The following is a 12,424-nucleotide window of genomic DNA, read 5'->3' as shown; positions in this document are numbered from 1 at the left end:
GCTCTTCTGTCAACGGGATTTCCCAGGCAAGAATAGTGGAATGTATTGCTATTTCTTTCTCCATGGGATCTTTCTGACTCAGGGATTGAACCCATATCTCTTGCATTGGCTGGTGAATTCTTTACAACTGAGCCAATAGGTACTCACTATTTGCAAAATGGGGGATATGGAAGAAAATACAACATTCCTCCTATGAAGTAGAGCTTAAGTGCTCCTGGATACTTAAAATAAGGTGAACTTCTTTAGTTTTCCATAGCCCTCACCTCTCTTGCTCTTTATTTGTCACCAGGAATGAGATATATTTGTTGAAGGTGGGCTGATGAAAAGACTTCCTTCAGCCCTCTGAGATGTGGAAGGTGAGGTGTTCTGTCTGACAAAGGAGGTGGATTTGAGAAGAGAGTCATGAAAACCTTGGTGAGGTTTTGAAATACTTATTAATGGAAAGAGATGAAAATTATCTATAAAAATTAGGATTTTATGTGCAATTTTTACTTGTAGTGTAATCACTAAATGATAAAATTCATTATTTTTCTGTGACTAAAAAGACTTAAACATGGGCCTGTTTTCTTATTGCGATATGTTTCAAGTTTAGTAAAATGAGAAAACTTCATGGATTTTTGCCTGTGATGGAAGCAGTAGATTAAGTAGACAAACAAAAAGCTATTTTAAATTGATAAGAGGAGTGAATGTGATTAGTTAAAATTTATCTGGGGATATGAACTTAAGGTCAGCATTTATAGTGGCTCAAACTGACTTTTTGGTTTTAAGACATAAAAAGGAGATGGAATATACTTATTTTCTGTTGGGTTGTATATTGTTTTTGTTTAATTTAGGTTTCCCAAACACCTTAAAGAGATTTTTAACAAGTGAGAATGTGTATGTGTGTCTGTCTGAACCAGACTGGTGATCCTAGATTTCTGTTATCAAATAGAAGAAATACTAGATTTAAATACACTTGTAAAATGAAACTTTAAAATATTTTATTTAAAATAATAAAAACAAAAACCTCCTAAACCTGATGACAATTAACTTTGAAATAAATAGTGTAAGCACGAACACATAATTTGGCTATCTTCCATGTTGTACAAATATTTCATAGCAACAGATATTAGAGCAGGAAAAATAGAGGACACGTTTTCCCATTGCTGCATTGCTATTATTTCCTTTAGATGTGATCCCCTTTTATTTGGTAGGAAAGTAGATTTTTATCCTGCACTCAGTATCATTTCCACTATTCAGATTACAGAGTTTAAACCATCAGTCAGAAAAGGTTTAATTATATATTATAATTGGTATTTACATTCATTATGGAGTAATTAATCAACACAATTGTGCAGTATTTATTAATTTGATAGTTAGACCTACTAGATAATACTCTCTCCTGTACTTTCTTCTTTCCAGGAAAAATAAGTCATCTATTTATGGCTGGTTCTATATCTTCAACAGAGATTAAGTTTATGAAAAATTAATTCTTCCCAGAGAAAGCTGCTTACTTTTGTTGTGTTGTGTTCCTGATTCAGAAACTAGATATTAGTACTGAGAACTGATTCACCTTTTTATTCAATACAAGTCTCTAAGTTTCCACAATTTACTCCACCCAATTTATCACAGTGTCTTTTCATGATGTATCTTTCCTATTGTGTATTTACTAATAACTTCTTTCCTATTACTTAATATTCCCAATTTAATACTTCATTTCCTTTTCATCTGTATTTCTTGTCACTTCACATTTTTAAAAAAATTGTGTCTACATTTCAGGAGAGGCAGTTAAATTTATAGATACCCACATCTTCTCAAATAAACAGTAGCCTTTTCCTATTATTTTCATTTAAATACCAATACTAAGGGCATGCATACACCCCCAGACACCCACTTAACACACACACTTTTATATTCCTTATTTAAATAAGAAATTAAGCTTTTTGAAAGATGAAATTTTTCTGCAGAAAGGGGTGTATCAAAATTTGGTTTTCTCTTATTTTTCATTGGTTTATTTGTTTTGTGGCCACCAACTGAGCAACACGGAGAAGGCAATGGCACCCCACTCCAGTACTCTTGCCTGGAAAATCCCATGGATGGAGGAGCCTGGTAGGCTGCAGCCCATGGGGTCGCTAAGAGTCAGACACGACTGAGTGACTTCACTTTCACTTTTCACTTTCATGCATTGGAGAAGGAAATGGCAACCCACTCCAGTGTTCTTGCCTGGAGAATCTCAGGGATGGGGGAGCCTGGTGGGCTGCTCTCTATGGGGTCAAACAGAGTCAGACTCGACTGAAGCGACTTAGCAGCAGCAGCAGCAGCAACTGAGCAACAATGTTTGATATAGCCAATATATTATTTTACAAAGGTAGCAAAATTATGCTTTAAGGGAAAAAAAGAGGAATTTTCCAAAGATTAGAAATGATATAAAGTAGAACTTGGATAGTATTAGAAGCTACCAAATATAATTTGTCTGTCCTAAACTTTTCTGCTTGATTTAATAATCAACTCTTCAAAAATTGACACCAAGTAAAAAGAAATTTAGAGCATATAATGACAGAAGGTATAATCAAAACCAGTATAATGGTTGTAAATAATAGGCCTTTGTAATGCTCTGGAAACAATTGTATCTGCATATGTGTACTCTCTCTAATGACTCCCTGTCTGAGTGACAGCTGCAGTGTAGGGAAACCACTCATGTTCACATAATAAGGAACAATCGCTACTGAATTTGCTGTGACTTGCACAAGAGATGCTATTTTAATCATGGTATAAAGTTGCATATATTATGTATGACACTCTGGGAGGCTACTGTAGAGATTATCTTCCATTCAAGAAATCAAAGCTTCAATTATCTGTTTGTATTTCAGTGTGAAATGAATCCTTTTTTTTTAATGCTTTTTTTTTTTTTTGCCATACAACTAATACACTACTCCCTTTTTTCACTCTCATCCAATTTGATGGACCATGAAAGACAACTATTCTGGGGGAGAAATGAAGACTTTCTGAAGACAAAAAAGAAACAAAACTAGGCTTCCCCCAAAACAAATTATCTTATTGACATTGATGATCAAAATACAACCTGAAATTGCCTAAAGTATATTCTTGAGAACCATTCAATAGTGATGAAGTTTGTTAGCAGAAAATATAATGAAAGCAAAAATAGTAATCAACTTAAAGTAACAAATCTTGGTATTATACTAATTTTTTATAGTACTTCACTTTTGTTATAAATGTCAACTGGGAGACTGACAAATTGGTAGTTTTGATAGTTTTTCCCAAGTGTGATATCGTTCAGAGTAAAATATTCAGAATATTGGAACTGTATTACACTAATATATTATTTAACTTCTATGCAGAGTACATCATGAGAAACGCTGGACTGGAAGAAACACAAGCTGGAATCAAGATTGCTGGGAGAAATAACAATCACCTCAGATATGCAGATGACACCACCCTTATGGCAGAAAGTGAAGAGGAACTAAAAAGCCTCTTGATAAAAGTGAAAGAGGAGAGTGAAAAAGTTGGCTTAAAGCTCAACATTCAGAAAACGAAGATTATGGCATCCGGTCCCATCATTTCATGGGAAATAGATGGGGAAACAGTGTCAGACTTTATTTTTCTGGGCTCCAAAATCACTGCAGATGGTGACTGCAGCCATGAAATTAAAAGATGCTTGCTCCTTGGAAGAAAAGTTATGACCAACCTAGATAGCATATTTAAAAGCAGAGACATTACTTTGCCAACAAAGGTCCGTCTAGTCAAGGCTATGGTTTTTCCAGTAGTCATGTATGGATGTGAGAGTTGGACTGTGAAGAAAGCTGAGCACCGAAGAATTGATGCTTTTGAACTGTGGTGTTGGAGAAGACTCTTGAGAGTCCCTTGGACTGCAAGGAGATCCAACCAGTCCATTCTGAAGGAGATCAACCCTGGGATTTCTTTGGAAGGAATGATGCTAAAGCTGAAACTCCAGTACTTCGGCCACCTCATGAGAAGAGTTGACTCATTGGGAAAGATTGTGATGCTGGGAGGGATTGGGGGCAGGAGGAGAAGGCGACGACTGAGGATGAGATGGCTGGATGGCATCACTGACTCGATGGACATGAGTCTGAGTGAACTCCGGGAGTTGGCGATGGACAGCGAGGCCTGGTGTGCTGCGATTCATGGGGTCGCAAAGAGTCGGACACGACTGAGCGACTGAACTGAACTGAACTGAATTGAATATATTATGTCCCAGTATTGCCTTAACAGGATAATATAATGTCATTTAGATGCAACAAAGAAAGCAACTGATACGATGAAAATTTTTTAGCTGGTGTACATTTGATTTAGTATAGTTCATTTTGCAACATAGGCTTTGGGACTGGGTTTTTTTATTTTACATATATTTAGCTATCTGATTTAAATATAGTATAACAATTTATTTTTTCAATATTAAAGTTTTGGGATAAGTCTTCCAGTTTCCCACAGATGACAGTAACTTAAATTTTCATTTGCTCATAGATCCTCCTAAAAACTACAAAGATCAATAAGGGAGGCAAATAAAAATACTTATAAACTATGCCTAAAGAGTAATTAGAGCAAGACATTACAAACTTTAATTTACATGTAGCCAGGGAAATAACTGCCCAAGACCAAAAGAATTGCTTAAGAACACAATACAATATCAAGCAGAAAATAAGTGGAAAAAATGGGAGCACCAACATCTCCTTAGAGTAATGGAACACATATCAAATAGAGTTTACTCTTAGAAGAAGACAGTTTCACACTGAGTAAGAAATACTGAGAGAAATTCTGTGACCTTAATGGAGAAAGCATTGGTTAAAAGGGGGATAATAAAAGTGGCTAGAAAAGTGCACAAGACCCAGATGTAAGCTTTGGAAAAGCACTACTTCTTGGAGAGAGAGAAGTATCTTCAAAGGTGGAAATGTCCCTTGGAAGCTCGGAAATAAGGAAGCAGATAAATATAAGTTCTCCATATTTACATACGAAGGAACAGAATAATAACAGAAGACAAAAACAAACAAACAACGAAATCAACTAGCGTCATATATTTTAAAAACAAGAAACTTCCTCCACAAAACCCACACATTTACAAACTCCTTGCTATACACAAATTAAATTTTGAACTGAAAAATTTAAGAAGCCATTCAAATAAGACCTATTCTCTCCCCCCCCCCCACCAGATATTTCTCATTAGTGATCGTCCAGGAAAATCCTTAATGAATGGATTATCTGTACAAAGATATCTCTAATATCTGTACAAAGAAAACTCTAATATCTGTACAAAGATATCATAAGAGAAAAACAGGAAACAGGAATAAAAACATGCAGAAGAAAGTGTGTTATGTATCTGGCTATAAGACAGAATAGGTATATAGCACCCCAAAATAAATTTAAAATTTTATACCAGTAATTAGAGATATGAAATAAGATTATAAATTAGGAATTCAAGAACATAGAATAAAATCTGGACAAAGAAGAAAATGCAAAGCAAGACTGAAAGAATACAGGCAATACATTCAAAACAGAAAAAAGACACAATTATCTAAAAAAATAAGATCAAATTACAAGCAAACCATAAGAATATAGGTCAGAAATGAAAGAAGTTAAGAAAATAAAATAGAACAAAGGCAAAAAAAAGGACCAGAAAGGAAGTGGTGGATATGAAAGATAGGCAAAGAAGGTGCAACGTTACTTGAGTTTATTATTTGAGTCCCTGAAGAAGACAAATAAACCAAATGAAAGTAGCTATTAAAATTATAATTCAATAAAATTTCCTGAACTATAACATGAATTGAATGTACATATTGAAAGGGCCCACCATACATCTGGAAAAATTGACATAGAATGTCAAACCTAGACATATAGAAGCAATAGTTTTAGACTTTAAAAGTCTGTTTTCATTTGAAAGAAAAGTAACAAAATCACTTACAAAGGGCACACAAGGGTTGGCATCAGATTTTTCATTAGGAAAATTTGATGAAAGAAAAGTGGAACACTATCTGCTAGGTTCACAGGGCAACAAAGTGTGGACCAAATAGCTTATATCTACCCAGACTGTCCTCAAAGCGTGAAGGCTACAGAAAAACCATGTTGATTTACTTATGAACATCTCCTGAAATGGATGAACTTTTCCATGAAGTTTGTTTGGCGAAACTTCAACAAAAAGCCAAGTGGTGAGCATTGAACACATTTCACTAGAAATTTAAGGCAAAACCAAAGTGAGAAGTATGTAAATTATATCCTCTGAGAAGCCAGAAGTACCGCAACCAAAGGAATGGAGAAGGAAATATAAGCTCATCATCTGGTAAAAATGGGGAATGAAATACTATAATTTAAACCGACAAACTGAATGGTAAAGGACTAAGCATGCAGAGGACTGCAAAGGTACTGATGATAGTTGATTAGGATAATTTGAATAGTCTAATCTCTGGAGGAACAGTGACAGTGAAAGTCACGCAGTCGCGCCTGACTCTTTGGGACCCCATGGACTATGCAGTGCATGGAATTCTCCAGGCCTGAATACTGGAATCAATAGCCTTTCCCTTCTCCAGGGGTTCTTCCCAACCCAGGGATTGAACCCTGGTCTCTCGCATTGCAGGTGGATTCTTTACCAACTGAGATATCAGGGAAGCCCCTCTGGAGGAAAAGAAATGTCAAAAAGCTACTCCACAAACAAGTACCAGGTTTAGATGATTTCACAGGGGAGTTATACTTAAATTTTAAAGCCCATATAATTCTGGCATCACAGACTCAATGGACATGAGTTTGAGAAAATTCTGGGAGTTGGCGATGGACAGTTATACCTGGTGTGCTGCAGTCCATGGGGTCACAGAGTTGGACAGGACTGAGTGACTGAACTGAACTGACTGATAATCCCCAAACTATTTTTTATTATTACATATCATAGAAAATAGAGAAGACATTACAAATGATTTTCTAATGTAATCATAATGTTGATGATAATACCTAATGAAATTGCACATATGCAGTCAAAAATTACAGAGCAATTTTCCTGATGAGTATGGATGCAAAATCCTAAATTAATTTTAGATGAAATGAATTCAATATTACAAGATAAAAAACATCATGCCCAAATGTGGCTTCTTTCATGGACAAAAGAACAGTTCCAGGCTGAAGCTCCAGTACTTTGGCCACCTCATGCAAAGAGCTGACTCATTGGAAAAGACTTTGATGCTGGGAGGGATTGGCGGCAGGAGGAGAAGGGGACAACTGAGGATGAGATGGCTGGATGGCATCACGGACTCGATGGACGTGAGTCTGAGTGAACTCCGGGAGATGGTGATGGACAGGGAGGCCTGGCGTGCTGCGATTCATGGGGTTGCAAAGAGTTGGACACGACTGAGCGACTAAACTGAACTGAACTGAACTGAACTTTATGAATAAGATTTACCATAAAAATAAGGAAACAGAATAGCAAATTTGTTTCCAAAGATGCTGAAAAGGTAATTTACAAATTTCAACACCCATTAATAAATATAAGCACATGGAAACGTCCATAAAATTACAAAACATGTTCTACTCGGCCATATGTCATCATTTGAATTAACAGGGATCACTGGTTGCATTCACACAAAAATCAGGAATAAGTGACCTTCACTATCAATTTCTTTTTAATAATACGTTGTAAGGTAATAGCCAGCTCAATTAGACAAGAGAAAACTATTAGATGTATAAAAATTGGAAAATAAAATGCAGTCTCTATTTGATTAAAACAATTGAAAAACTGAAGTGGTTATTTATGTAGCATGGAAAATAGAGAATAAATTCTAAATTATTTTCCAAAGTAATTATAATGTTGATAATAATACCTAGTGAAATTGCCACATACACCCTCAAAAATTACAGAGTGATTTTCCTGATGAACATTGATGCAAAATCCTAAATTAATTTCAGATGAAAAGAATTCAGTATCACAAGATGAAATGTAAAAATAGTTCCATGTTAGCAACTCTGTTAATAAGATTTACCATAAAATAAACATGTACGTGTTGTCATTTACTTACGGTTTACAGTTTTGACTGGTAATATTGGATTTACCCTCTCTGGCGAAGCAGCATTTTCTTCATCTCTCACATATTCAAAATTAATGATGAACATCATAGCCACGCCCTCTTGGTTTTTCACTGGAATTATGTGAGTATTACAAATGAAAGTGGACCCTAAGGAGATAAAAAATGAGTATAAGGTCAAAATTATGTCTTCATTTTGAAGTGTCAGTAATATTAAAATTCTAATAAAGCCCTGTAGAATTTTCTATCCTAAATGATCAGTGAAATTCAATTAAAAATTTAATTTCTCATTTCATATTTTATTGCATATATATTTACACAAAAATACACAAATTTGCCAGAAAGATTTTACAGGCAAATTGAACTACTACATTATGGAAAGACAGAATATCAAATCTCATTTGTTCTTATACTCACCACTTTAATTTTAAAAAAAGGACAATTTTTTTACATTTCTAGAAATAACTCTTAGCCTTTATATATTTTGATTAATTCTGAATCTATATAAAGTATAGCTGTATAAACAATAAAGATAACTCAGTTTTTCTCATCTTGAAAAAAACTGAAATTATTTCCTTTTTCTTCTTTAATTTCTTGAACATCAAACAGTAAATTATTGATTCTGTCTTAAATAAGTCCTAATAATTCTTTTTTTAGGACATATTTAAGACAGAATCAATAATTTACTGTTTCATGTTCAAGAAATTAAAGAAGAAAAAGGAAATAATTTCAGATTTTTTTTCAAGATGAGAAAAACTGAAATACGTGAACTGTGAACTTCCAGATGTTCAAGCTGGTTTTAGAAAAGGCAGAGGAACCAGGGATCAAATTGCCAATATTCACTGGATCATCGGGAAAGCAAGAGAGTTCCAGAAAAACATCGATTTCTGCTTTATTGACTATGCCAAAGCCTTTGACTGTGTGGATCACAATAAACTGTGGAAAATTCTCAAAGAGATGGGACTACCAGACCACCTGACCTGCCTCTTGAGAAACCTATATGCAGGTCAGGAAGCAACAGTTAGAACTGGACATGGAACAACAAACAGACTGGTTCCAAATAGGAAAAGGAGTATATCAAGGCTGTATATTGTCACCCGGCTTATTTAACTTATATGTAGAGTATATTATGAGAAAAGCTGGGCTGGAAAAAAGCACAAGCTGGAATCAAGATTGCTGGGAGAAATATCAATAACCTCAGATATGCAGATGACACTGCCTTTATGGCAGAAAGCAAAGAGGAACTAAAAAGCCTCTTGATGAAAGTGAAAGAGGAGAGCGAAAATGTTGGCTTAAAGCTCAACATTCAGAAAACGAAGATCATGGCATCCGGTCCCATCATTTCATGGGAAATAGATGGGGAAACAGTGTCAGACTTTATTTTTTGGGGCTCCAAAATCACTGCAGATGGTGACTGCAGCCATGAAATTAAAAGACGCTTAGTCCTTGGAAGGAAAGTTATGACCAACCTAGATAGCATATTCAAAAGCAGAGACATTACTTTGCCGACTAAGGTCCATCTAGTCAAGGCTATGGTTTTTCCTGTGGTCATGTATGGATGTGAGAGTTGGACTGTGAAGAAGGCTGAGCGCCGAGGAATTGATGCTTTTGAACTGTGGTGTTGGAGAAGACTCTTGAGAGTCCCTTGGACTGCAAGGAGACCCAACCAGTCCATTCTAACGGAGATCAGTCCTGGGTGTTCTTTGGAAAGACTGATGCTAAAGCTGAAACTCTAATACTTTGGCCACCTCATGAGAAGAGTTGACTCATTGGAAAAGACTCTGATGCTAGGAGGGATTGGGGGCAGGAGAAGAAGGGGACGACAGAGGATGAGATGGCTGAATGGCATCACTGACTCGACGGACATGAGTCTGAGTGAACTCCAGGAGTTGGTGATGGACATGGAGGCCTGGCATGCTGCATTTCATGGGGTCGCAAAGAGTCGGACACGACTGAGTGGCTGAACTGAACTGAACTTAATATTTCTTTCCTTTTTTGTGTAAAATTCACAATGTTCAAATCACAGTGATTTTGTTTGGTTTGTATTTTGTTAGAAAATAAGAACAAAATATTTGTCTACGTTATTGTGTTAATTCGATCTCTTTAACCAAGAAGATGACATTCTTTTAAAAGCACAATTATAGGGCTAAAAGATACATTTTATTAAAATCTCCTGGAAATTAAATGAACAAAAAGATGACTGAATTTACAGCTAACCACTGCCATCCATCCTTGAACAGAAAACCCAAGATCCAAGATTTAGGGAAGACAGTAAAGAAGCTGACTTTTCATATCAACCGACTTCTGCCTGATTTCTTAGCCTGATTACTCACAGCAGTTTCCTCACACATTTACCCTCTGAATATTTTCTTTAGTTGTGGTTATGGAAATCTTATGTGTTAGGGATTTGTTTGCGGTAAAAAAAATCGAATGTTTTAAAATGCAAAAACTTCAGGAAGAGTTCAATCATTCAGACAATAGAGTATTTTGATTGCTTTCCCTCTTTTTTAAACAATTATCTGGGAACATCTTGACTTTTGAGAATGATGGTTCAATGTAGAAGCAGGATCGAAGTGTGAAACTTGAAGTGAAGTCACTCAGTTGTGTCCCACTCTTTGCAACCCCATGGACTGTAGCCTACCAGGCTCCTCCATTCATGGGATTTTCCAGGCAAGTATACTGGAGTGGGCTGCCATTTCCTTCTCCAGGAGATCTTCCTGACTCAGCGACTGAACCCCCATCTCCCGCATTGTATGCAGATACTTTACCGTCTGAGCCACCAGGGAAGTCCTTTTCACCAAGTGAAACTTGAAGGGAAGTTAAACTCTGAAGAAAAGATGTGCAAAAGTGAGAGTGTCTCTGCAAACCCACAGGGTCCACAGGAAAAATAAGATGGAATCTACGTGTTTATATAAAATCTAAGCTCTTCTTCCGTGCTTAATTTAGATTCACTTGCTAGTAGGATGCCTCAGGCAGAGGCCTTGCACTCAGCACTTCAGACCAGAGTTGCTAGTGCAAAATGGCTGCGCCTAACACTGCAACTCCCTAGGCCTGTGCGGAGTCACTGTATCCCTAACACTACAATCTGGAGGCGAGAGTAGCATAGCCCCGCCCCACTCACCAGAACTCCACCCCTTTCCCCTGCAGCAGCTGGGGCTGGGGCTGCTAAGTCGCTTCAGTAGTGTCCGACTCTGTGCGACCCCATAGACGGTAGCTTACCAGGCTCTCCCATCTCTGGGATTCTCCAGGCAAGAACACTGGCATGGGTTGCCATTTCCTTCTCCAATGCAGACAGAACCCTATAAAGAGGTCCTACCCACAATGTTTGAAGTGGGTAGGGCTTGGACTCTAAAGCAGGTGATTGCACATCTCTATTCTTAGATCAAAGAATAAGTATTCCTTTGCTTCTGAACTGAACCTCAGTCTTCTTTTATTCGCTTTAATGACACTGGGCAGGAGCAACCCAAGAAAGTTGGTAATAAGAGGAACCCAAGAGGCTGGAGACAGCTGCACTGCGGTATGGGAAAACTCTTCCCTTTCTTCACATTTCTGAAACTTGTCTCCTGCTGCCAGAACTGAGAACAAAGGCTATTGCTAATATTGCTATAGATTGAGACATTACAGGTCAAAGGGCTTTTGAGGGTGGCCCTGGAGACCTAATTATTATTTATGAAATTATTTCATAAATGGGTTAATGTGCTCCAATTTCCAATGAATAGATATTCAGATACACTTTTAAAAGACATAGTCTTTGTAGGTTGGGGAAGACTATGTGCTAGTTATACTCAGATTTTCAAATGTAGATAAGCCTCCCTAATTTGAAATGTAGAAGATCTTATTCATAATTAATTTCATTTTTTCCTACAGATTGGTCATAGTTTTGCAGTTGTCAGAAAATACGTTTTAAGAATGACGTGCTGCACCTTCACAGTCTTCAGCTACATCTTCAATTCATTTAATAAAATAGTTAGTTGGAGCAGTTGTCATAGTTTCCATGGTAACAAACAGGATGACTTTAGTAAACAGAAAATAAGCAATTTAAGACTGTTCCATTAGAACTAAAAATAGAATTGCTTCAGGCCAGGCATCACAATACAAAATGGTTAAACAGAAAATCTGAGGAGATGCTGGAAATAGCCATTATGTATTTTGCTAATGAACCAAAATACATATTGATTTTACCACTTAAAATGACATTTCCTGGATCATTTAGAATATCATTGTGAATTCACAGATTTGTTACTTAGCAGTTTCAAATCTTTCAACATATGAGGTTTACTGCTGACTGTATAATAAAATATGAAAGACAGATTTTTGAGAAATTAATTAATAAAAGATGTACGGATAGACATCTACTAGGTTTGCAATACAGCAGAGTAATTTTGCTTTCGGTAGTAAGGGGCAAAATC

The 12,424-nt window shown here is 36.5% G+C and overlaps 1 protein-coding gene across 1 annotated transcript in view; it reads right to left on the bottom strand.

The window, feature by feature from the left end:
• KCNH7 (potassium voltage-gated channel subfamily H member 7) overlaps positions 1–12,424 on the bottom strand; it is a 531,172-nt gene that overhangs the window by 148,657 nt on the left and 370,091 nt on the right. Inside the window, exon 3 of the mRNA XM_069574330.1 lies at positions 8,010–8,165. Coding sequence (XP_069430431.1) covers positions 8,010–8,165 — 156 coding nt within the window. The remainder of the gene's footprint in view (positions 1–8,009; positions 8,166–12,424) is intronic.

This window comes from Ovis canadensis, chromosome 2 (assembly GCF_042477335.2).
Source record: "Ovis canadensis isolate MfBH-ARS-UI-01 breed Bighorn chromosome 2, ARS-UI_OviCan_v2, whole genome shotgun sequence".
In the NCBI taxonomy this organism is placed as follows: domain Eukaryota; kingdom Metazoa; phylum Chordata; class Mammalia; order Artiodactyla; family Bovidae; genus Ovis; species Ovis canadensis.
The sequence above is the reverse complement of the archived record's forward strand: the minus strand, read 5'-3'. Positions and strand labels throughout refer to the sequence as shown.